The 26995-nt window shown below is 46.1% G+C and overlaps 1 protein-coding gene across 1 annotated transcript in view; it reads left to right on the top strand.

Annotated features, from left to right (window-relative positions):
- The window catches only part of HLCS (holocarboxylase synthetase), a 202131-nt gene that overhangs the window by 171536 nt on the left and 3600 nt on the right, over nt 1–26995 (top strand). Inside the window, exons 7-10 of the mRNA XM_044250939.1 lie at nt 15752–15819; nt 17272–17432; nt 22475–22589; nt 24986–25199. Coding sequence (XP_044106874.1) covers nt 15752–15819; nt 17272–17432; nt 22475–22589; nt 24986–25199 — 558 coding nt within the window. The remainder of the gene's footprint in view (nt 1–15751; nt 15820–17271; nt 17433–22474; nt 22590–24985; nt 25200–26995) is intronic.

Below are 26995 nucleotides of genomic sequence, written 5' to 3' on the forward strand. Positions count from 1 at the left end.
CCTTTCTAGAGGAAGAAATTCATTACCTTCTCGTCGCTTTGTGCGCCCGGCTCTGTCAGCAGCCCCTTGGCTCGGTAGGTAAAGAAACGATGCAAGTTTTGATGTAAATTTGGTGAAGAAAGATTGGCATTTTTGAAACAAGAATGCACACAGAGTAGGGAAAGCGCCCACTTGGGCAGGCAAGCGCTGAGCAAACGAACTTTGGGCAAGTGTGCTGGTTTTTCATTTTTTTTTTTTTTAATTTAAGATGACTCTATTTTAATTCTTTTAAAAAAATGCGGGAACCCCATTCTGATTTTCCACGTTGGGTGTACGTTTTCATAACTTTCCAGGAAAGGGTGTAACCCCCAGGACCGCCAGACTAACACAACTCGAAAATGCATTTTAAGAGAGTGGTGGCATTTCTACCTTCAAATTTTGTTTTGGTAAAAGGAGAGGTTTTTTGTTTTGTTTTGTTTTGTTTTTTTGGTAGTGACTCCCAGAGTGGGCCTCTGATCCAGGCAAAGTTGTAACTGTTCTGGGAGCTCACCAGGCCATTAACCTCTGCATCCTCCACTTCCTCGTGAGTAAAATGAGACCACGTGCCAATGACCATCACGAGAGCCACTGGATTGTTGAAGTGAAAAAAAATCGCATGGTTGGGTGCTTAGTAAATGATACCATTGGATTATGCAGTAACCTCACTATACTTTCTGAGGACCTAAAGACTTATTCTTTACCTGTGATTGAAGATACATGGCTTATTAATTAATTAGCTCACAAGACCTTGAGGAAATTCCTTTTTTTAAAAAGATTTATTTATTTTAGAGAGAGAGCAAAATTGTGAGTGGTGGGGAGGGGCAGGGGAAACCGGAAGGAGAAGAGCAAACAGACTCCCCCCACTGAGCACAGAGCCTGATGCGTGGCTCGATCCCATAACCCTGAGATCATGACCTGAGCTGGAATCAAGACTCAGATGCTTAATCAACTGAGCCACCCAGGCGCCCGGGGCTTGGAGAAATGTTTATAGTGAGGGGAAGACGGTGCTGTGTTGGCTGGTGTCCTTGCTGTTGGAAGCCTTTCGTAATGAGGTAGTGACCACGAGTGCAATGTCGTGTGTGTGAGACAGAGAGAGACAGAGAGGGAGGAGAGGCTGAGACTGCCCTGTCCCTTAACACGCTTCATGGGGCTGAAAACTACTCAGGCTTGACCTCTGGTGTCTGTGAAAGAAGTCAGTCTAGGGGAGCAGAACACTAACAAGGAACTCAGACATTTCCAAGTCACAGTCTTGTATACAGTGGCACTCACTGGTGTACATTTTCTGTCTGATTGCCAGTCCCTCGTGCCTTTCCCTCTTTCCCCTTGTCCTTAACTACCAGTCACCACTTTAGCTCTAGAAAATAAAATCTCCTCATTTGTGAGCATGTTTCTGTGTTATCTTAGAGGATAGAAAAAAAATTTCAATACTTTATTTCAGGAGCTGTGATGGCCAGAGGAGAAGGGCACCCTTTAATGTTGTAGCTCTGGAGATTTTTCAAGAAATATAATTTTTAAAAAAAATTATTGAGAAATAGCTTTTGGTGTAATGGTTTCAGGACACCAGCCTTTGGACCACCTGTATCCTGATTACTTAGGGCATAGCCAATTTCTCTGGAGATTGGGATTCGATGGGTCTAGGATGAGGCCTTAACATCTATGTGTTTTGTTTTTGTTTCCTTAAAACTCCTCAGCAGGTTCCAACGTGCATCTTTGTTAGAGGACCTAACCCTAGAGGCACCTTTGATTCTATGACCTTGACTCTATGGTCAGGATCCTACCTTGGTTGAGCTTGGTGGTTTCTAATAAAGACTGAGTCCTCTGTTAAAACTGAGTGAAAAATGCAGCACAAAACATCTAAGTATGTTCTCGGTTTTTTTTCTAAAGTTTTAATGGAGATGATTGAGACTCTTCAAATGGTTTCCCTTGTGACCTGTGTCTTGTTAAATGTGAGGAATGCTCTGTGAAATGTTAGGAGACCTGATCATTCTTGCTGATCTCTACCAGACCTGGTGCATACCTTCCTGAGAAAGTCTAGTACGTGTCTAGCCTGACAGTGGGCGGGTGAGGGGGAAGCCTCAGTTCAGATTCATAGGCATAAATTCCTTAACTTAGTCCGTGGTAATGGGACTCACTGGTTGATCCCCACATGTTGTGAATGATACAGAACTGCAGATGCAAAGAGATTTGAGGCAGACCAGGAGTACGAAAGCCATTTCAAGAAGAAATAGAAAAGGCTTCTCTAGGAATTGTCCTACAGGATCATTAGCCAAAACTTTTTAATTCTTGCTGATAGGCAAGACTTCAGTAGAGAGAGCATGACCACAAAGCAAATGAAGAAAACAACTCAGATCCTCTTTAAGGAAGTAGATAATATGTTAAATCTGTTAAAGACAACACAAAAAATTACAGACCAGTATATGAGTCTTGATATGGAAGTAAAAAATATTAAGAAACAGAATCCAGCACCACATTAAGAAAATAACATACCGTGATCAAATATTTTTTTCCAGGAGTACAAGGTTGGTTTGATATTGGAAAAAACAAATTAATATATTTATAGCTATATTAGTTCTTTAATATGTTAATAGAGTGGAGGAGGAAAAACACATGGTTGTCTCCATAGATGCTGAGAAAGGATTTCATAAAATTCAACATCCTGTCTCGATAAATGTATTTCCAAAATAAGAATTAATGGGATTATTCTTAATGTGATTGCATGTGTGTGTGAATACTAAAGATAGTGTCTTAGTGGAGGAACCCTAAAAACTAAGGGTTCCACTAAGGACAGAAACAAGGCAAGGAGGATAGTCAGTAGCTCTACTTCTACTTAGCATTGCACGTAAGGTATTGGCCAATCCAAACAGAGGCATAATTGAAAAGGAAGAAAAACTGTCTCTATTTGCAGATGTTATAGTAGTATGCCTGGAACACCTTAGAGAATCATTGGTTCTCTAACTGAAACACTAAAAGAATTCAATGAGAGAGCAAGATAAAAAATTAATGTGTGGGAATCTATAGTCTTTGTATATACAAACAGTAACCAGCAAAAGATATTGTGGTATGCAATCACAATAGCAAGAGATAAGATAAAATACCTAATGAATGAACTTAACCAAAAAAAATGTGTAAAATTTACATGTCTGTTTCAAAACATGTCTGAAATCCACAAAAGTAACCTGGAAAAAATGTAAGATGTTGCCTGCTGGTAGATAGGACAGTTTGAGATCACCAACATATCAGTCCTCCCTAAGTTAATTCTTTTAAAAGATTTTAATTATTTATTTGACAGAGAGAGACACAGCGAGAGAGGGAACACAAGTAGGGGGAGTGGGAGAGGGAGAAGCAGATTCCCTGCAACTGAGCAGAGAGCCTGATGTGGGGCTCGATCCCAGGACCTGGGATCATGACCTGAGCCGAAGGCAGATACTCAACTGACTGAGCCACCCAGGTACCCCTTTCCCTAAGTTAATTTATACCTTTAATGCACTTATGCAAAAAATACCATTTTTAAAACCAATAAGCGCGGCAAGTGGATGCTAACATTTGTTTAGAAAAGTAAGTATGCAATAAGTCAGGAAAACAATGAAAATAAAATGCCATGAGGTGTTACTAGCCTTGCTGGATCTTAAAACACACTATAAAGCTTCTATAATTAAAACAGCATGATACTGGCATGTGAATAAATGGAAAGACCAGGAGCACCTGGGTGGCTCAGTTGGTTGGGAGACTGCCATTGGCTCAGGTCATGATTCGGGAGTCCTAGGATGGAGTACTACATCGGGCTCCCTGCATGGCAGGGAGTCCGCTTCTCCCCCTGACCCTCCCTCTTCTCATGCTCTCTCTCTCTCTCTCTCAATTAAATAAATGGGGTCTTTAAAAAAAAATAATAATTAATAAATAAATAAATAAATAAATAAATAAATGGAAAGACCAGCAGAATGAAGTGGAAAATCCAGAAATGGACCCAAGAGCATAGAGAAATGTAGTATTCGATAATGGTGACATCTCAAATTTGTAGGCCAAAGGTAGACTTTTAAACAAATGATCCTAGACAATGACAGATATTTTTTTTGGTGGGGGAGGACAAAATCAGACCCATCCCTTTCACCATACGTAAAAATAAACCCCAAATTGATCAGGGATTTAAACTTAAGGTAAAATCCTATAAATATCAGAAACAAGTGGATGAGTTCCTATGGAACTTGGTTGTAGGCTCTGAAGAAACACAAAAACAAGAGGCAGTAAAAGAGTGATACAGTCAGTTACATAAATATAAGAAAAAAATCAAACATTTTTGCATGGTAAAAAATAAAAAACACCATAAACAAAATCAGAAGACAATAACCTGGGAGAAAATATTGGCAAGACGCCACAGATAAAGCCAGGCCATTCCCTGATAGATAATGCCCGTTAAAAAATGGGCAAAAGACATGAACAGGTAATTCACACATACTATATATGGAAATGGCTCTTACACATAGGAAAAGCTCACAGGTGAGAGAAATGCAAATTACAAATACACTGAACACCAGCTCACACAGCTAAAATGGAAAAGGTGTGACGTCATGCTGTACTTGTGGGGTGGTGGGGGCACAGGTGTGCCATCCGTGCGGTCATTTCATTCGTAATGCAGGAACTCCCGCAGCATCTCACAAAGCTACATTCACATTCGCCTTCTGACCCTGCATCCCAGTCCTAGGAATTTACCCGAAGATCCACTTCAACAACACAAAAATATGTGAGAATGAAGGTATTCAGTCTTCTGTCTCTCGGAGATGACCTAAATGCCCATCTGTAAGATGGTTGTCGAATAAGCCGTGCTACGTGAACACAGGGGGACACTCCGCAGCTTTGGAAGAGAATGGGGAAGAGCTCTAAGATTTCACAGAGTGTTTCCAGGTCATAGTGAGTAGGGAAAAAAACAAACAAACAAACCCCCAAAAGACCAGGAGTATCTGCAACATGGTAACTTTCTGCAAGGGAGAAAAGGAAATAGTGTGCACATATCCATTCATTTGTGCAGAAGGAAGGATGGGGAAGAGTAAGTCAGAAACTAATGACATCAGTTGAATTGTTATTTACAGAAAGGAGTTGGAGGGAGAGTTCCGAGTATAGACGAGGTGACACTTCTCAGTAGGCTTTTCTGTGTAGTTCTGATTCTCAGAACCAAGAATAAGAAAGAAACAAGAAATTACAATAGGAAAGAAACAAGGATGGGAGGAGTGACCCTATAATGGGACACAGAAGTACAATTAAGCCTGGCCTTATTTGAGATGAATAACGTAACCACACTAAAGTGAAAGACACGAAGAAGGAGCCCAAGGAATTTGTAAACACAGAGTTGGACTGTGTACCCTCAGGCTAGAGACAAAAAGAACTGCGGATAAATACTGAAGGCTGGTTAGTGAGTTTGTTTTTCACAGTAGCATGGGGTCCGCAGTTCTGAAGCCACTCTCTGTGTATTACAGTGTTGAGCAAATAAGTAAAAGTATCCGAGATAATGGGAGCCAGATTTCTTACTGGAGAAGGAAGTTACAAACATAGAAAGAGGGAGAATAGAATGGACCATGTGGTGTTGAATTAGAATTGGAGTTTTTAGTGGATTTCAGCGGTTTTTAAAGTGGATGGATGGATGGATGGATGGACGGACGGACAGACAGACGGATGGATGGATGGATGGATGGACGGACGGATGGATGGATGGATGGATGGGGTGGGAGGTGGGGTCAGAGGGAGGAAGGAAGAAAAAAAGGAAGTAAGGAAGGGAACACACTTTTTTGCTATTTCCTAGTATCCAGATCTGTTTTATGAATGTCATTATTACACAGGGCGCCTGGGTGGCTCAGTCAGTTTAAGCATCTGACTCCTGATTTCAGCTCAGGTCATGATCTCAGGGTTGTGGGATGGGGCTCCACTTGGGCTCTGTGCTCAGTGTGAAGTCTGCTTGAGATTCTCTCTCTCCCTCTTGCATTCCCCACCCCTATCTCCAAATAAATACATAAACACATAAGTGTTATTTTTTTGCTAAAAGGAACCAGAGCTCTATGGAGAAAAGTCTGATTCCAAGGCTGGGACGGAGAAATTTGAAAGTGAGTCAGGAACCTCTTCTTATGCCAGAAAGTATGGAACCGCTGAAAGATGACAGGGACATGTCAACAGGACCCAGGCAGGGTCAAGGAGCTTCCATCTGCCAAATTTGGGGCAGTTTTGAGCATCAAAATAAATAATGACAGGAAAACATGTAATCTGTTAAATCAAATATGAACCCATAAATCCATTCTGACATAACTAAATAGATAAATAAGGGAGAAACGGGGTCTTCCTTACAGTAGCATCCCGCCCAGTAAACACAGAAGAACTCATGAAACCATGCAATAAATAATCTATTCAAGTGGGATTGGGCCCTGGATGCTAAAACTAGTAGGTTGCATGTTATGAAAAACAGGATATTGATCTCTCCACAAGTACTTGTTAATTACAATGGAAAAACAGTAACTTTGTGGTGGAAAACCTGGCACATACCACCTTAACCGGGTGGATCAGGATTAACTCACCAACACGGGACCCCGCATCTGGGAGGGCCTCCCGACATGATGCACCAGGAAGGATGCAACCTCGCTAAGAGCTTTGTTCTTGCCCAGGATGCTGGCCTGAGTCCCATCAGGAGGAGAGTCCAGATCGTCTAAATCAAGAGGCATTTTACAAAATCCCTGTGGGGGTGCCTGGGTGGCTCAGTGGGTTAAAGTCTCTGCCTTCAGCTCAGGTCATGATCCCAGGGTCCTGGGATGGAGCCCCACATCGGGCTCTCTGCTCAGCAGGGAGCCTGCTTCCTCCTCTCTCTCTCTGCTTGCTTCTCTGCCTACTTGTGATCTCTGTCAAATAAATGAATAAAATCTTAAAAACAAACAAACAAAAAAACAAAACACCCGTAATGTCTAACACTCTTCCAAAAAGGTCTCAATCATGAAAGACAAAGACTAAAGAATGGAAGCCAGTCAAGGGAAATGACGGCTAACCTCACCAAGTGATCTGGGTTCGATCCCAAACCAGAAGGAAGGTTGTGCTTTACCGTCCAGGGCATTGTTCGGGCAGTGGGTGAAATTTGAATACATTCTGTAGCTGAGATCAGGACTTGGCAGACTGTGGTCCTCGGGCCAAATCTGGCCGGCTGCCCGTCTTTGTACCACTTACAAGCTCAGAGTGGTTTTTACATTTTTACATGATTGGGAACAAAATGTAAAGAATAAAATCTCTACTACGTTCTAGGAAAGGCAGAACTGCAGAGACGATGAAGCCGTCAGGGGTTTGGAAGGAGGAAAAGGGGGAGGATGAATAGTTGGGGTGCCGGGAACTGTTCCACGTAGGGGGTTACGTTTGTCCAAACCTGTGAGGTTGTGCTGTACAAAGAGTGACCCTAATATTAAACCACGGCCCTGGGGCGCCTGGGTGGCTCAGTGGGTTAAGCCTCTGCCTTTGGCTCAGATCATGATCTCGGGGTCCTGGGATCGAGCCCCACATCGGGCTCCCTGCTCAGTGGCAGGAAGCCTGCTTCTCCCTCTTCCACTCCCCCTGCTTGTGTTTCCTCTCTCGCTGTGTCTCTCTATGTCAAATAAATAAATAAAATCTTTAAAAAATTTTTTTTAAATTAAGTCTGTTAATTTTTTAAAACATACTATGTTGTGACACATGAACAGTATATGAAATTTACATCTCTCTCTTTTTTTTTTTTAAGGTTTTATTTATTTGACAGAGAGACACATAGTGAGAGAGGGAACACAAGCAGGGGGAGTGGGAGAGGGAGAAACAGGTTTCCCGCTGACCAAGGAGCCTGATGCGGGACTTGAGCCGAGGACCCCGGGATCATGACCTTATCTGAAGGCAGACGCTTAAGGATAGAGCCACCGTGGTGCCCCAAAATTTAAATTTCTGTGTCTATAAAGTTTTGCTGAACACAGACACACTTACTTATTTATGTGTCGACCGTGGCAGCTTTCTGTGCCTGACTGTGGGACTGGACAGTTCCTACAGAAACCCAGTGGCTCGCAAAGATGAAACTGGTTACTGCCTGGCTTTTCGTAGGATAAGTTTGCTGACCCCCAGATTAGATAATAGTGTTCGATCACAGTATGACGTTCCCGATTTTGATCATTGTACTCTGATTACATAGAATAAGCCCTTAATTTTTAGGAAAGGCACACTGACATACAGAGGGATAAAGAGATGTGACGGCTGCAGCTCACATAGCTCAGGGAAGAAAAATGAGGGACGGACAGACAGATGGAGCAACCTGTGTGGGAAGGAGTGAATATTTGGCAAATCTGGGTGCCCAGGGAGAGTCGTGTAGGAATTCCTCCTATGTTGAAAGTCTACCCAGTGCCTGCAGGGAAATGGTTCCCAGATGTCAGCTCGCCGCATGCTCAAGAAGCACCAGCATCTGTCTCCTGAGCTGGCAGCCCTGCCTCCCAGCAGAAGGCCCTCTGTTGGGGCAGACGACTCGAGGCAATGGCTGTGGACACGCTCCGTGGGGAGACCCTCCACATCCAGCTGCAGGGGATGCCCTCTGATCGGCCTGAGTGGTGGGTTGAGAAGATCCTGTAACTCAGTGGAGGGCTTAGCGTATCGTCTGAGTTCCTGAGTTTGGTTGTACCGGGAAGGCTGGCATCCAGGAGGGGAGGATCTAGGGTCGGGACCGCTGTTGGACACGGTCAAGGTCATAGCTGTCGGTGCTGTGACAGTCTCCAAATACATAGCCTCCTGTGCACCTGCGAATTCTGTAACTGTATCAAAGGTAGAAAGAGGTGATGCTCAGGTCCAGTGTCGGGGTAAGACACAGTGGTGTGTGTTCATCTGGATTGAATAATACTGACCAGCATCGATAAATGCTTGGTCTGCTAGACAGTTGCCCCGTTCTGAATGCTGGATCCACAGGCCTTCTTCCCTGCGAGCCGTGAAATGATTTAGTAGTGGAGGTTCCATCATGATGTGGGAGCGGGGGAACGTTAGCGGAAGACCCGGGAGTGGCTGCCATGCTAGAAGATACGGGAATTAAACAGCATCTCCACCAGAGGGTCCAACCCACCGGCCTCCTTCAACAGAGGTACCGGTGGGGCCTTTGCTTCTGAGGGGTCCCAGAGTGGGGTCGTCCAAATTCCCATTTCGCCTACAGTTGAACAGCAAGAGAGAGGACAGCGAACAGGATGTAAAGTGTATTTATTTACAGTATTCCTAGAGTGGACTGGTAACAGGTTGTTAGAGCTTTAAATGTCAGAGCCAGAAGATAAGGGAAGAATATGTTAACCAAACCGCCGTATTCTGTGCCTCTGTGCGTCAGCCGCCAAAATTAATGGCAAGTAATCACCTAAAGAAAGTGCCGTCTTTAAAAAAGTCAGCCCATTAGGGATGCCTGCGTGGCTCAGTCGGTAGAGTGTCTGCCTTCGGCTCAGGTCATGAGCCCCTGGTCCTGGGATTGAGCCCCGCCTTGGGCTCCCTGCTCAGCAGGGAGCTTGCTTCCCTCTCCCTCTGCCACTCTCCCTACTTGGATTTCTCTCTCTTTCCAATTAAAAAAACAAAAAACAAAAAATAAACAAACAAAAAAACCCCACCTTATAAATAAATAAGTAAAATTCAGCCAAATAGCTAGTTCAGCCAAGAGCTTATAGCTTCACTGAGGGGGTTCAGAGACCGGAGAACTGAAAGGGAGTATTTTCCAACCGCAATTACCAGTGTTAGTCTAAATGCTTGGTGGCCCCGTGTGCAGATGTCAGTGCATGTCTAGATAAGAATGGGGGTGTGTGCATTATTTCTAGCATTTTTGAAGCGTCCTAAAACACGCACACATTCCACTGCTCCCCCCTCTTCCTGGCCACTGTCTTCTTTAACCCCAGGAAAGAGTCACGGGTGGTCTTCTGACAGCAGCAAGTTCTAGGATCCACGCAACAAAGAGAAAGCTCTATGTTTAAGCACCCACCGAGTGCCAACCCCCCACCTGCATTCTGTTTCCTTCTTACGGAAACCAGAAGAAATGTTCCGTTTCCCGAGTGACCCGAGAGATTTAGAGAGGGGGAGCCCCTTCCTCGATGTCAGTTTTGCCAACGCTGGGATTTGAATTTGAATCTTGATCTGATTCCCTGTGTGACTCTGCTCTGCTGGGGTGTTTGCAAAGCTCCTAGGGAACCTGTTCTTTCCTGCCAGGACTCCCCCCCCCCCCCACTCCCCCAACGTCTCCAGGTCCCTGGGCGGCACCGTGCTTCCTCGGGGCTGTCAACCCCGGCTTTGCACCCACACGCCTCGCTGCCCGTTCCGAAGTCACTGTGGCACCCCAGAGCCCTACACGCTCCTCGCTCTGTTTCCCGTGGTGTTACAAAAGCTGCTGTGCTTTTTTTCCTAAAAACAGTGCTGCACAGTCTTACATTGAAGGCAGCTTTAAAGTTAAAAAAAAAAAAAAAAAAAAAAGATTGCATGGATAGAATCCGACTTTTTAAAAACAAAAATATCTTTGAAATTTTAGCTTTTTAACTTTAAGAAAAGTACTGCCTGAATATGATGGTTGGCGTTTGCCATGTCATATATTTTTAAAAGTTTCTGAAATGAGGTCTAGCGCTGTTTCCTTTGAACTACGTAGGTGTCAGTGGGGTTATGAATAGCGGGAATTTATCTTCCAGGAAAGTCTTTAAAAATTAAAAATCAGAAATAGGGACTTATAAACGTCTTACTTTCTGGGTTCTCCTCCTGCCTCATCCCTACCCCCTTAACTGGGTTCTTTTTCACAGAAAGCATGGCGGGGAGGGGGGTGCTGTCTGACATTGTGCCTTTGTGAACACCTAGAATAAAGGAGATGCCAGAGCTGAAACTACCAGGGGGAAAAGATATCAAAGAAAAGACACAGCCTGTGCATAAGAACACGAGTTGATGAAGCTCCTCCATGGCCCAAGGATGCTGGCGGCCTCGGGCACACCGCCTCCCCAGCTGGGAGGCCGTCTGTGCAGGGACAGTGAGCAGACTCAGGCTGTCAGCAGTGCTCTGGCTCAGGCTCCCCAGGGAGGGGGAGTGAGGGACAGGCACCAGTGAACTTGCACCGTGTGCATTTCGGGGGGCGGAAGAGGGGGTCCATGCAGCAAGCCTGGCAAAAACCCAGTGGGTGGGCTGCCCTTGCATCGCAAAACTGCGGTCTCTCCAGAGATGAGCTTGTTCAACCAGGAAGCGGGCGGGTGCGTGCTTGACCGACTTAGAGCAAAGCTGAGTTTAAACACATCTTTTTTAAAATAATGTTTTTCCTGGTTGTAAAATGAATGCACCCCGAGTGTAGAAATACTAGGAAACCCAAAAAAGGATAAAGAAGAAAATAAAAGCCGCTTGAAATCTCCCTGCCCAGAGATGACAGGGGACAATGTAAAGAAGAAATTGAAATCGCGATGTGCTGGTTCCACGTCCACCTTCTGGGGATGCTGCTGTGTGTCCTGTGTGCTTCTAGAAATGCACATGGGAAGAAACAGCTTACATAAGTGGACCAAACGTGCCACTTCCAAGCGTTCCATCTTTATTGTCCGTGTGATGAGAATGTCCGGAACCGGACCTTGTATACGGCATCATTTTCATAGCTTCACAGTGAGGAATTGCTCCAATCATCAGAAACCAAGTTTGTAAAATGTATCTGTGTATTTGTTTAAAAGAGGAGAAAGTTTAGAAGATACTACACTTTTAGTGAGAAGGGGGACTTATTTTCTGCTTTGTACTTTTCTGTTGTTAGGGTTTGTTTTTGTTTTTGTTTCCCAAATAATTACACTCCTCAAAATAACCAGAGCTAATACTGTGTTGTATTTTTTTTTTAAGATTTTATTTATTTTCAAGAGAGTGAGAGCACAAGCAGGGGGAGAGGGAGAAGCAGGCCCCCTGCTGAGCATAGGGCTCCATCCCAGGACCCCAGGATCGTGACATCAAGACCTAAACCGAAAGCAGATGCCTAACCCACTGACCCACCCAGGCGCCCCTTGTGCTGTATTTCTTAGCAACTCAAAAAAGTATATTTTAAGACATCACTAGATCCATGCTGTGAATAGGGTTTTGCCTTCTGATTAAATCACCTGTCGGCGTCCAGTGGGCTTCTTGTCTATATCACTGATGGCGAGTGGATCGTGTTCATGTGACGATGCTATGAGGTTTTCGTGTTGTTCCAGCTTTTCCCATTGTGAGGCTGTGATGAACAGTTGTGCCCCTGAGTTATTTTGTTACCCTGTCTGAATACTACTCAGGATGCATTTCTGGAAAGATGGTCACTGGGTCAGAAGGTGTAAAATTTTTAAGGCTTTGGTTGAGATCATGACCTGAGCTGAAGGCAGAGGCTTAACCCACTGAGTCACCCAGGCACCCCTGTCTTATTTAATTTGAAAGCAGATCTTTTAGTTATTTTCTTAGAAATATTTATGAAGAATTAATTACTAATAATATCTCTAAACATTAAATACCATGCTTTTTTTGGCCAGAATTTTTTGGAATAATTTTTAAGGATAACCAATCATCTTAAAGAAATTTTAAAATAAAAAATCATCGGGGTGCCTCTCTGCCTACTTGTGATCTCTCTCTGTCAAATAAATAAATAAAATCTTATAAAAAATAAATAAAATATAAACATATAAAAATAAATAAAAAATAAAAAAAATCATTGTAATAAGGCCTAATAAATAATAAATGAAGCTTAAATAAATCTCTCTCCCTCCCTTTTCTCTGAGTTTTATGTAGCTGGAATAGAAGTATATGTCGTTTTGTATATTTAGGTTTTTTAATTTAGCAGAGTGTTGCAAGCCTTTCTTCCCACACGCTCCTCTTAACTATCTTTTTTTTTTTAACTTTTTAAATTTTTTAAAAAATTTTTTATATAACTATCATTTTTAATGACTGTGAATTATTGGGTTGACCTCACCTGCCACAACGTACTCAATGTTTCCCTGTTGAACATTTAAGTTATTCCCACATTTTTACGTCCGTAGCACTGTGGGGAATGTGGACTGTTTCCTTGGGTTTGAATTCCCCCCAATGGATCGCCTGGGTCTGAATTTAAATTGTTCCTTCAGAATCTTCACACACGTTCCTACCGGCCTGTCCTCTAGCTTAGTCTTAATTCTTGAAGCTTTATTCCAACCACCTGGTGAAATGGAGCGTGTTCCCGTTGGCAGGGCACCCACTAGCTGCTGTGAAGTCCTCGGGAACCAAAGTGGTCACGTTGGCAAAGTGACAGAGCCCTTTTCCCGCGTGCCCCGTTGGAAAACTTGAGGGAGCGCACCGATCCGCCAGTCTCCGAAACCTCTCATTCCACATCCTTCGCAAACCAGAAAAGAAATTCCACGGCCCCCTCCTTTCTTTTCTTTTTTCTTTTTTCCTTTGTGTGTTTCCTTTTGTGAGAACACCCGCAGGCCGGGATGGGCAGGCATATCTGGTATCTCCTTTCTACTAAAGCAAACTCCAGCGACTTCATTTTCAGAAATGCAAAATTCGTGAAGTTCATAAATGCCTCTTTGTTGACCGTGAGCCGTGTGGTTTGGGCCCTGGAGTTATCTCAGATAGCGCAAATAAATCTGGCGGCCTCCAGTTGTCTCAAACTGAGCTTACCTCCCTCCCCCGTTGTCCCCTCCCTGCAGAAATTTCCTCTTGGCCTTCAGCTGCACAAACTCCGTCTTCTCCTCAATATGCCCTGTTAACTGCTGCCAAACCTCCGGCCGTTGACTGCATATGTTCCCTTAATCATTTCTCTTTGTTCTAGAAGTCTGTGTTTGGTTTCTAAACCACCCCCCGACCCCCTCGCCTAATTCCGCCATCACCATCCCTGGCTGTGCACACGACTGTCTACGTGTTTATTTAAAGAACATCCTAGATGGCCTGCCATTGAGAGCGCTTTTGCAATCTGCTCACAACGTGCTAAGTCATCCCCCCCCCGCTCCCCTAGAAAAGTGCATGAGCTGCACCCCTGCAGCCTTCAGAGCCCAGGTGAAGGAGGGGTTTAAGGAACTTTCTGGAAAGCATGAAATTCCAAGAAGACAGTGTTACGTCCCTGCACAGACAAAGATTCCTTTTCTGTTTTCCGCTGGTCCAGCCCAAGAAAAGGACGCTTTATTCTTGGAGCCCAGCAGTGTACAAGAACGGCCGGTGTCAGTGGCTTATTCATGGGGTCCAAGAGAAATACTTCTGGAGCTGTGCTTCTTGCACGAGGAAAGTGGGCTTGGCACGCGTACGGCAGACGGCCTGTTTGCTGGGAGTGCCCTGTGCCGGTGGCACCGGCCCTCCCCGCCCGACATGGCCCAGCTCCTCTTAGCAAGTGAGGGGGTCTTCTGGGCTCCCTGTGACCACGGTCTGCACACGCCGGTGCCAAGGTCTGCTGGCTGGCAGTGTGCAGGGAGGCACTGTGTTGTTGTTCCCTGCTTGTAAGTGTGTTTCTCCTCTTACCCCTTGTAGATGCCCCCCACCCCCTACCCTGAGCCCTGAGAGCAGCGGAAGAACCACCAGATCGGGGTTCAGGGCCCTTTCTCCTCGGCTCAGGGACTGCTGTAGAACCCTGGAAACTTATTGGGAGCTTCCTACAAATACCTTCTCTCTGTCTCTCTCTCCTCCCTCCCCCGCCTCTTCCCTCTCCCAAAAGTATTTCAGAGAGTCCCCAGCACCTGCACAGACAGTGGGCCAACCTGATTTTTGCTGTGTTTCATAAATCCTACCACGAACCATGCCCGCTCAGGACCTGGTCAGCACCTTCTGGGAATGCACAGGAAAGCCTTCCGAACGCAGACTTAAAATATGTAGAAAGTAGCTGGAAGGAAATTCTATGTGTGAGGGATTCCCCCCATCCCCCACACTTTCCTTTTCTGAAGAAAAAAAAAAAAAAAAGGTTAATGTTGACTCATTTGGTGGAGATATAAGGCACTTTCCTACCTATCCCCAAAGGGAAGTTTGCATTCTTTTAAATGAAACCATTTTAAAAGCAGAACTCAAGCCTGAAATGATCCAAGGTTCTTGGACTTCTCAGAAGGTGTAGATTTATTTACTATAGTTAAAACATAATTAGTTCTCAGGGGATAGTGTATCTTTTAAACGGCTTTATTGCCACCATATTGGCTTTCTGAATAATCAGAAACTTCTGTTATGATTATGTTCTAGTGTTCGGACAGAAACACACCGTAAGTAGAAACAAATGTCAGGAACTGCTAGTTGTCACTTGGAGAAGGGACACCACATCAGGGGGGAAAGAAAGAACGTCTCGATAGGATATTCCAAAGAAATAGAATCGAACAACGTCTCTTTTTTTTTTTTTTTTTTAGGATTTTATTTATTTATTTGACAGAGACACGCGAGAGAGGGAACACAAGCAGGGGGAGTGGGAGGGGGGAAGCAGGCTTCCTGTCGAGCAAGGAACCCGATGTGGGGTTCGATCCCAGGACCCTGGGATCATGACCTGAGCCAAAGGCAGCCGCTTAAGGACTGAGCCACCCAGGTGCCCCCCAATCAAAAACATCTTAAATGAGCTAACAGCTCAGGCGGGCACCCCCACCCCTACTCTTGTTTGATTCAAGGGTGTTTTCTTAGTCTCTTCTCCTTTGTTATCAGAGGCTGGGAATGGGGTCAGTAGCCCTTGAGACCCGGGAAATGGCCCTTTTTCTTCCCCACACACCCCTGCAGATGAGTGCAAACAGGGTCTGTAAGCTCCTCGGTCGTGTCCCTGTTCTGGCTGACCAGTCTTTCCCACCGTTTGCAGGTTGATGTTTGAGATCCCGCAGGAAATGGGGTTAATAGCCATCGCAGTCCGCCAAACGCAGGGCAAAGGTCAGTCATCTTTTGTCATCGTTTCTGTTGCTCTGTTTTCTAAAATCTGCAACTCTCGTGGCCAGATTGCCGATTGGGAGGGTGTGCTGATCACGGAGAAGACTCAGGTCGGGAGTGCTTGTTTTCAGACCCCCGAAAACGGAGGAAGAGGGAGGGAAACTGATCAGAAGGCTGAGTCTTGGTACAATTAAAGCTTTCTCTTGAACCGGGATGGTTATTAATCGCGGGACATTCGCTGGGGATGCTTTTAACATTCCGTCACCTACATCTTGTAAATTCTTTCAGACACATTGTAAGCATTGCAAGTGTGTGAATCGTTACTGTGTTACAGAGACATTTATTTGCCCGAAGGTTCTCTGGGAGGTGCCTTCTGGGTCCCTGTTGAGTGTCCCGTGGAGAGCCCATTCGTCTGCCAGCCCCCACCCCAGCTGCACGGGAAAGTCCATGACCAGTGGTCAGTGCCCCTTCACTAAGTGACCGCAGAGAAGCCAACAGCTGCCCGCAGCTTCCGCCACCTGCTGACCCTCGGAAATGAGAGCCCGCATCCTCCCAGAATCCACCCAGGGTCCAACCACAAGCAGACTCTGTGCTCGGGGGCCACTTGGCCCCCCTACCCCCACCCCCGTGGTGCCAGGCCAACCCAAACGTGCTTTTAACTCTCAGAGGCTCTTATGCCTTTCTCAGAAGGAGGAATGAAATAAGAAATTCACTGTTTCCCACTTCTTTCCTTTGAACATGTCTTTTGGACATAACTCAAAGAGAAAATTCATTTTATCCAAAGCTGGGGTGGCTAGGGGGGCTCAATATGGTGGTTAAAAAAAGAATGTAGAAGAACTTCCTCTCATTTTGAGCATTTTCTTTTCTTCTATTTTAGGAAAAATAACTCTGAGAGTTAATATCAGAGATTACTTGCTAAAGTCTGCTTCCTTTCTTCCTCCCCGTATAACAGTGAGATATAACTCACAGACCATACAGTTCCCCCAATTCAAGTATACAATTCTGAGGTCTTTAGTATTTTCACAGGGTTGTGGGACCATCACCACAATACGGGTCACTTCTAAACTGTGGTGTCCAGGACCTCTCCTGGACCAGGACAGACCCGGCCCGGTTTCCCCGCTGTCTCTGTTTTTGCCGGCATTACCAGATGGTGACAATTAAGCTCACAGTCATGTTCAGACCCTGTAGGACTTTGAATCATCAAAGCGTAAATGATCTGCTCACTGAGGCAGAACACTCCACGACTTACCAGAAACCGTTCAGCAACACAGCACCAGACTTTAAAATGCTTCTCTGTTCTTGAGTCAACCCCAGAAACTCCCAGCATCTTCATCAGTGTGGGCTGATCACACGTGGGGCCCACATCTGAGTCTGGGGCCCGTTTTCGGGCACCGTGCATGGGACTGTCCATGGGGCGAGGTGGCCGCTTTCCTGATGGGGACCTCTGTGTTCCAGGGCGGGGAGCGAATGCTTGGCTGAGCCCCTTGGGGTGCGCCCTGTCCACCCTGCTCATCTCCATCCCGCTGAGATCCCAGCTGGGACAGAGGATCCCATTCGTCCAGCATCTGATGTCCCTGGCCGTGGTGGAGGCGGTGAGGTCCATCCCTGAGTACCAGGTACGTGAGATCCGCCCACCCTGCAAACCCACCCTGGGTGCAGATCGCAGTTGGGGTTGGTGTGTGGGTGTGTCCAGATGACCCTGCGTGTAGAGTTGCAGGCGGCTCTTGGCCAAGCTGGCAGCAGAGTCCTCACTCCTGGAGTTTTAAAAGCACCGTCAGCTCTTAGAGTGGCTGCAGGTTCACCAGGATGGGTTTATTTCCCAGAATTCCCTTTCTGTGCTACTGTCAGGTTGCTGGAGCATCTTAGGGCAAGCCTCTTTTTTTCCCTCTCCTTTAACTGAAGCACATCAGACTGACATCCACACTGTTGTGTCTTCTGGTGAAAAGGCTTATCGTGTGGAGCTAAACAGCCTTCTCATTCCCTCTCCTCATTTGGCACCGTCTGTGCTCAGCAGAACAGCTCTTGTCTGTGGCTGCCCAGGTTCAACATGTGGGTTCATTTGGGGTGTCTGCTCCCCACCGTTGGGACAGAGGTGCCTGCTTCATTATTGCCATCGATGCTTCTGCATCAATTAGTAAGGAGACAAGGAAGAGGGCGATTAATGCAGTTTTCTTAGACGAATTTCATGTGAATATCAAAAGGAGGTTCCTCCCCAGCCTCCCTCCCACCTACATTTCTTGCATCAAGCTGAACACAATTATAGTATTAATTCCTGAAGTGAGAGGCTAAGATCATGACTTTCAAAGGGACCTGACCTCGTGTTTAACAGGGAAGTTGTCCTCCTATCCGACGTGGTCGTGGCCTCACAGGTCACCGTGTGTAGGACTAGGGCGTGTGTTTCCCAGATCACGTGGAGTCCCTGGTACGCACGCTGGAATGTGACGTTTATAGCAGCGTTCAGCATCCTTGTGCTCTATATCAGGAGGGCCTGGACTTCTCCAGCTGTCACACACCTTCACAGGTCAGCCTCATAGAAAGAAGGCAGTTGAGAAGATAAAGTTCTGTCGTGGAGCACATATTTTTAATCCTAGCAGCAGGTTCATTAGTCTTAGGAAAATAATCTAAAATTTACATCAGGTTGCCTGGGTGGCTTAGTTGGTTGAACGTCTGCCTTAGGCTCAGGTCATGATACCAGAGTCCTGGGATCGAGTCCCACATCAGACTCCCTGCTTAGCGGGGAGCCTGCTTCTCTGCCTGCCATTCCCCCTTCTTGTGCTCGCTCACTCTCTCTGACCAGTAAATAAATAAAATCTTTTTTAAAAATTTGAAGTTTACATTAAGTGCCCTCCTTAATGCCCATCACCCGATTACCCCATCCCCCATCCACTCCCCTCCAGCAACCCTCAAGCGCTGAGTGTTATATGCAACTGATGAATCACTAAATTCTACTCCTGAAGCTAAGAGTATACTATATGTTAACTAAATTGAATTTAAATAAGTTTTTTAAAAAAGAACAATGCTAAGAAAAATATGCAAAAAACATATTTATCAATTTCATGTATCATAAAGCATTATATTCTAAAAAAGGAAGAATATTAAGAAAAGCATGCAAAAAACAGTATTAATCATTTCATGTAAACTATTATAAAGCATTATTATCTTCTTTAAAAAATGTAAAATTATGGGAGGAGGTAGGGGAAGAGGTAACTGGGTGATGGACATTAAGGAGGGCATGTGATATAATGAGCACTGGGGGTTCAATAAAACTGATGAATCACTGAACTCTACCTCTGAAACTAATAATATACACTATGTTAATTAATTGAATTTAAATTTTAAAAAGGAAATGAAAAAAATGGCAGGAAACAAGAAAAAATATATAAATAAAATTTAAAATTTCAGTCTGTTTAGCTTTTCCTGGCTTTGATCGTGACCTTGTAGCCTCGCATGTTAACTGAGCGAGCATACTCTGAGTGCCTTCTGGGCCGGGAGGCTGTGCCAGGCACTGTGGGCAGCGAGATGGGAGGTGGGAAGCTTGCCCTCTTGGAAGGAGGGTGGCGGGGGCGGGGGGTACGCCTCCTCCTCCTCCTTGAGGAGTTCCCACCCGGGTTCCTGTCCTGTTTCTGCATTTGTGCAGCTCAGTCTCACCTGTGTGGTGTGACTTTGGTTTGGGATTGGGTTTATTCTGGTTTTATTTTACTTTCAGTTTTACTGAGATAGAATTAACAAACTCTACCGTGTAAATTTGAGGTGTACAGCCTAATGACTTGGCATACATATATTGTGCACTAATTACCGCATCAAGTCATCCAAAAAGCATTTTCTCCCCTTGTAATGAGAACTTTTAGGATTCACTTTCTTAGTATTTTCTAAAATTTTTTATTTAAACTCAATTTAATGAACATATATTGTATTATTAGTTTCCAGGGTAGAATGTAGTGACTCATCAGTTGCCTACAACACCCAGTGCTCATTCCGTCACATGCCCCCCTTAATGCCCATCCCTCAGTTACCCCATGCCCAGCCTCCCCTCCCCCTTAGTGTTTCTTTTGGACAGAGCCGTCTGGCCTACACAGTACAGCTCCAGGATGGTTGGAATAGGCCCCAGTTGCATCGAGTTTGCCTTTCTTACGTCCTTGGCCAGATGTCCCTGTCAGCACACAGATTGTGACCGTCTCCCTGGACCAGAGCTGGTGTCCTGGGAACGCCTGCTGTTCCTTCCAGAATCCAAGTGGCGTTGCCTGCTGTCTGTTCCGCAGTTCCTTCTGTCTGCGAGGTCCTCTCTGGGCGCCTGGAGCCCTGCACCCCCACATTCCTGCTTCTGCTCCTCCCTGCCCCTGCAAGTACTGTTTGCCCCGGGAGGCCCAGCTCCGGTGCCATTACCAGAAACCTCTGGCTACAAACTCCCTCCTCTGAGTAACCTTTCGGCATTTTGCAGTTCTGAGCTGCTTTTACAGTGTCTCGCATGGATTGCTTGGAAGCAGAGTGATTCGTGTCCCTGTGCCATCTCCTGTAAAGTAACCAGCGATTTGAACGCAGGATTAGTTTTCTGCCTGTTCCAAAGGGCCTAACACAGTGCTATATGCCTGGAGGCCCGCGGTAGCTGTTCGAATAAATGATTGAGATAGTGAAACAGAAGCACGTAGCCTTTCTCTGTGTCTTGAAATAGAGGGCATTGTTGACTTGCACGAGAACCCACAATTCCATAAGCTGCAGCATTAACTAACTAGGTCTGAAAATGTGAAATAAAACAGGTGCCCACGAGCAGGACCAGCCCAGAGAGAGTGGGGCTGCTGCTTCCATGCCGAGGGAGCGGTTTCCAGGCCTGGGCAGGGACTGTGCTGGGCATGGGGGTGACCCAGAAGGGCAAGAGAGGACAGAGAAAGGGACCTGGGAGAGTGACCAGAAAACGCCTCCTGTATTGCCTGGCGTCCCCTGGGACAAGGTGGCAGAATGCACCCCCATTGAGCTCCCTGTTCAACCACAGAAAAAATCACGAAACTCCCTGCCGGTTACAGGTCCTGGTGCACACCCTCCGCTTACTTACACTTTTGTTCTTTTGTGCTTCTGCTTTCTTCTCCCACCTAGAGCGCTCTGCTAAGGCAGACGAGCTTCTGAAGAACAGAAATGCATTCCGTCTGGCCACCATGCAAAGAAGGCTTTGTTGGAGGGAAAGAAAGGAATTTCTTGGTTCTAGCAGGCTACATAGCTAGTGTTAAGCACCTGGGTGGCGGGGGGGGGGGGGAGTGTATCAGAAAGCCCCGGGTTCAAATCCCAGCTCTGCCGCTTCTGAGTGTAACCTCAGGCAAGCCAGGCTAGTCTCTCCCCGTTTCAGTGTCTTCCTTGTTAAATAGAAGTGAAACTGGTACCACCAACTGGGTTTGGGGTAAGTAACCTACAGACTCAGTGCAGGGCCAGCCCTCAGGGAAGGAAGAGCCAGCATTGTGGGATCGGAGACCACCTGATATTCTGCAGTCTTTTGGCTTATTCCGCTGAGTGTCTTTCTTCCAGATTTTCTTCCTCTCCCTACACATGGCCCTACCTGGCTCCCAACCTCAGGCCCCGGAGGCCCGGCAGCTCTGGCATCCACTGGGTCTCACCCAGTCTCTGTGTCCCTGCTTAAGATTTGCGGCAGGAGGTGGAGGTTGGGGGGGCCCAGCTCAAGGCAGTGTCGGCCCTTGGACAATTCCACTGTGACCATGACTGGGAGGCCCAGGCCGGACTGCCCAGGTTTGCTTCTAGACAGAGGCAGCGAGCCACAGAACAAATCCGTTCTGTTACCTGTTGGCTGTAGGCAGTTGGTTGAGGCCTTTGGTGATAACCTGGTGAACCAGGTTCTTTCTCTGTATCTCTCTCGGATTCTACTTGAGACATTTCTACCCACCCTTGGTGACAGTGGTTAACTTGGGACATCTTTCTCTCTTGAGCGTGAGCTCCTTAAGGGAAAAGAACCTTGCGTGTATTTCGGTCTCCCTGCGCCCTGCCCCCCCCCACACACAGCAGGCACTCCGCAGGGGTGGCTGTTGACATGGGGACCCCTTGGAGACATTGCAGGTTCGGTTCCAAATCACCACAATAGAGTTTTGGTCTCCTGAGGCATATAAAAGTCACATTTACCCCACACCGTGGTCTATTAAGTGTGTAATAGCATTCTGTCCAAAAAACAGTGGACTTACATACCTTGATTAAAACATACATTATGGCCCCAAAATGGTCACCATCATCGGAACCGTCAGCCAGTCATCATTACAGATCACAGATCATCATACAGAGGCTGCAAAGTTTGAAATGTGAGAATTACCGAAACGAGACACAGAGTCCAAAGGGAGCAAATACCATTGGGTAAATGGCACCACTAGGCTTCCCGGGCTCAGGGTTGCCACCGAACCTGGGATAATGGAGAGTGCGGGGCTGTGGCGAGAATGCCAGATTTATTATGCCAGGAATCATCTGTAGGTCTCTCTCCTGGCCCCAAGGTGGTCCTTGACCACTGGATTGTCCCAAAGAAGGGACTGGCCATCAGAACAAGAGGCAAGGATGAGATCCTATGTTCCATAAGATTCCAGAGTCTCCCACTCATCTTCCTTTTAGCTGGATGACCGCTCCCGGCCCCTTTGTGTCCCGTGATGGCTTGATTAACGTGCACATTTCCCTTTAGGATATCAACCTACGCGTGAAATGGCCCAACGATATTTATTACAGTGACCTCATGAAGCTTGGTGGAGTTCTGGTTAACTCGACGCTTTTGGGAGAAACATTTTATATACTCATTGGTGAGTTGTGAAAGCCTTTTGTCCACATTTTTCGATGAAGAGAAACAAAAATAAAAATGGTTTCTACAGGACTACCTTGAGGGGAGTGGATTATCATATGGGATTACTTTTTCTTTTGACTCTTGAGTTACGGAGCACAATATGTGTGCAAAAACAGGCCAGATTGGTTGAAAGTCCCGTCCAGAGGTTTAGTGTTCCTGTCTCTGGCCATGGAAACCACCAAATCGGTACCACATCAAACAGGCTTTTTCCTGCACCTCTCCACACGCCGGCTTCTTGTCGAATTAGAAGTGGTGAAAATAAACATTTAATATGCCATTTTGTAATAAGAAAAGAAAGCTAACTTCAAGGACGGGGCTGCTGGTGCTTTTTGCATTCTCAATTGAACCTTCCCCAGCCGTGAAAAAGTTACGTGGGTTTTTGGACTTTTTGGGTCTTTTGTTATTTGACCTTCAGAAGACGCTCCAGGCTGGTCAAGGTCAGGTGCAGCATCCCGTTTCCCCTCAGCACATCCACATCAGGCAAGAAGGATGCAGACACAGTTTCAGAAATTCTTGGGCTCCCGCCCCTCTGACTCTCAGCTTCTCCCTAATGTCCGGGAGAACTTACTGTTCAGAAATGAGTAATGGGCAGGAAAACGTGTGATGATGTGTCTTTGGGAAGTACCAGCCAGAAAGTGCAAAGCTGGTTTCCAGCTCTGCCACCAACTGGCAATGTTATTCTGGGCCAGCTGTTTCAGTCCCATTTTTAAATGCGTTCACTAGGCTAGATGCAAATGTTCCAGAGCAGGGCATCGAGGAGGTCTGGGGATGGCTTCTGTCAGTGTCGGGGAAAGGAAACATGGTCCTGTAGGGGGAATTCATGGTTTTTATTTCAATTCTTAAGGCCAAAGGACAGGGGGAAAGAATCCCCAGGAGGGGTGCCCTCTTGTCCTTGGAAAGACATGGCCCGAGTTGGCAGTAGTCAGTGCGGCTGTTTTCCCCAGGACTCTGAATTTTCTGAACAGAAGGGAGGTTTTTCAGCACCATATGCACTTAATTGAATGCCTTACGTGCCAGTACTGTGTGTTGTTGGAAAACAAATGAAGAATTGCCGATTCTTTCCTGTTGCCGGAGTTACTTATTCCCTTTTTCCAGATGTAATTTACATTGCTTTATATTTTAATAGCCAGCATATTTAAGCCCCCCCCCCAAACTGAGGCCAATCAGTCCTTCCCTTCACACTGAAAATGGCCCAGAACATCTTCTGAAGAATACTGTTCTCCATCGTTCTTGTAAATGTCATCATTCTGTCGGAGGCAAGGATTTAGGGAATTTTTGTCTCAGAGGCACTGAAAACAAGAGCGTCTCACTGCTTAGTTCCTGCAATATTTCATTTCTTATGGAAGACCTCTTTGAGGTTGATTGAGGGCCCTGTTGAAAACCGAGGTTCGGCTTCTCAAAGACTCCCACTCTCCTGGAGAGGATGGCGGTATTAAGTAACAGCGGAGACGAGCCCGTTCAGACCCACTGCTGGTGACTCCCTTTCCTGAGCTCTGGGTTAGGAGTCCTATGAAAGAGCCACTGAACATGGGTTGGCCCCCTGCCAGCAGCGTAACCCTAGCACCAAAGACTTCCAAGGATCACGCAGGAAAGGATGTGTTCTAGGGTTATGCCATGACCAAGGTTTGAAATCTCTGAATCCAGAGTTTATGCCTTAAGACTTGAGGGAGATTCTGTATTTTCAGGCATGTGTTTTGTTATTCAAGTCGGAAAAGAAATGGGAGGTTTTACTTTCTCTTGGGCTCGGTGCAGAGCCACAGTTCTTGGCAAGACCCCAGGAAGCACTGTTTCAGAGGCCATTCCAAGGAGCTTTGCCCCGTTCAGAGCTTCTGTGTAACTGAATCGAATCTGGCTGGGTTGCCCCCACCACACACACCAAACCGATCTGCAGCAAGGTTGGGGTGGATGAAGATAATCCTTGGACAAGGATAATAAAGGAACAATGAAAAGGAAGATGGTCCCAAAGACACAAGTCATTCATTTATTTTTTTAAGATTTATTTACTCATTGGAGAGAGCGAGAGTAGGACGCAGGGAGTGAGGCACAGGGAGAAGGAGAAAGAACGTTGCGCAGACACTGCGTTGAACGGGGAGCCCCATGCGGGGCTCAGTCTCATGACTCTGAGCTCACAACCTGAGCTGAAACTGAGAGTTGGGCACTCAACCAGCGGCACCCCCCCACCCCCTGTGCCCCGATAAGTCATTCTTCAAGTGGCCAGAGATGGTAGATTTGAAATGAGGGAAAGGAAGCAGAGAGGCGGTTATAAAGGCTGGAACTTCTTCCAGGGGGTTGAGAGGAACGTGCGACGCCCTCAGTACATTGAGCTGCTCATGTTTTTCTGCTGTTTTTGCGTAGGCTGCGGATTTAACGTGAGTAACAGCAACCCCACCATCTGCATCAATGATCTCATCACAGAATACAATAAGCAACACAAGGCAGAGCTGAAGCCCTTAAGAACCGACAGTCTCATCGCCAGGACCGTGACTGTGCTGGAGAAACTGATCGACACCTTTCAGGACAAAGGGCCCAATGGCGTCCTTCCCCTTTATTATAAGTATTGGATACACAGGTCAGTGCTGGCCTATCCTCCTTTTAAAATGTCTTCATTAAGTGACTTGTTCAGTATCCTAAAACAGGAAACTAAGCACAGATCTAGATAATTTTTTAAAAAGATTTATTTATTTTGGAGAGAGAGCACGCGCAAGCAGGGGGAGGCACAGAGGGAAAGGGAGAGTCTCAGGCAGACTCTGCACCAAGCTTGGAGCTCAGCACGGAGCTCCATCCCACGACCCTGCCATCACGACCTGAGCAGACACCAAGAGTAGGACGCTTAACCGACCGCACCCCTCAGGTGCCCCTAGATAATTTTTTTTAAAAGATTTTATTTATATACTTGACAGAGATCACAAGTAGGCAGAGAGGCAGGCAGCGAGAGAGAGGAGGAAGCAGGCTCCCTGCTGAGCAGAGAACCCGATGCGGGGCTCGATCCCAGGACCCTGGGATCATGACCTGAGCCAAAGGCAGCGGCTTAACCCACTGAGCCACCCAGGCACCCCTAGATAATTATTTTTTACCTTTCTGATGGAGAAAACTGGCATCTACCATGTTGAGCCAGTTACCATCAACAATACTGGCAGTGGGGGACTGACATCCCGTGCCTGCTGGTGGGATGCTGTGGGCAGGACCAGCCTCACCTGAGAGTTTTCCAGCATGTTTAAGTGGAGCCTAATGTGAGGAAACAAACACTTGTTAAATTCTAGAACATTCTAAAAAAAAAATTCTAGAACATTCTAGATAACAACCATTTTCAAAGTGAGATCCCCCGGGGGGGTGGGAGCACCTTCACCTGGGAACTTGTTAGAAATAGACCGTCCTAAATCAGAAACTCTGAGACTGGCTGAACATTCGTGTTTTAACACATGCTCTAGGGGGTCGGTGGGCACTTGGAGCCTGAAAAGCGTGGTGGATACCAGTAGGCCGCTAACACATCACAAAAGTCCAGGTCTTCAAACACACAAAATAAAAAGGTTGGAGGTTTGTTTGAGAGTAAAGAGGCATGACAACTAAATGCAAAATGTGATTCATAATTAGCTCCTGGATGAGCCGAAATCGCCACAAATGATATTAATGGGGCAATGGGGAAATTTAAACATGAACTATCTGCTAGATGTTATTGTATGGAGATTAGGTTTCTCGAGGGTGATAATAGCTTTCTGGTTTTGTGGGAGATTGTTCTTAGGAGGTACATGCTAAAGTGTTTAAGTATAAAGTGTCATGATGCCTGCAACTTATTTGTAAATGTCAGCAAAAAAGCATGTGTGTGTGTGTGTGTGTGTGTGCATGGAGAGAGAAAGCGAATATGGAAAATGTTCTCAGTTGGTGTGAATATAAGCGAAGGGGGATTCTGGGGTCCTTGTCCTGTGTCTTCATCTTTTCTGTAGGTTTAAAATTCTTCCAAATGAAAATAAGGGGGGGTGGGGAGCACTGGGGTGCACCCTCTATTTTAGAAACTATTAACAGGGATTTGACTTGACAGGTGAATTTGGAAAATATTAAAAGAAGCAGCGTTAGGGGTACCTGGGTGGCTCAGTGGGTTAAGCCTCTGCCTTTGGCTCAGGTCATGATCCCAGGGTCCTGGGATCGAGTCTCGCATTGGACTCGCTGCTTGGCAGGGAGCCTGTTCCCCCTCTCTCTCTGCCTGCCTCTCTGCCTACTTGTGATCTCTGTCTGTCAAACAGATAGATGAAATCTTAAAAAAAAAAAAATACAGCCTTGTATTAAAAAAAAGAAGAAGAAGAAGAAGCAGCATTAGAGTGAGTTCAACTTGCCGTTGATGGTACCAGCTTTGTTTTAGAAAATCCACTT

The sequence above is a fragment of the Neovison vison genome, chromosome 6 (genome assembly GCF_020171115.1).
Source record: "Neovison vison isolate M4711 chromosome 6, ASM_NN_V1, whole genome shotgun sequence".
In the NCBI taxonomy this organism is placed as follows: domain Eukaryota; kingdom Metazoa; phylum Chordata; class Mammalia; order Carnivora; family Mustelidae; genus Neogale; species Neogale vison.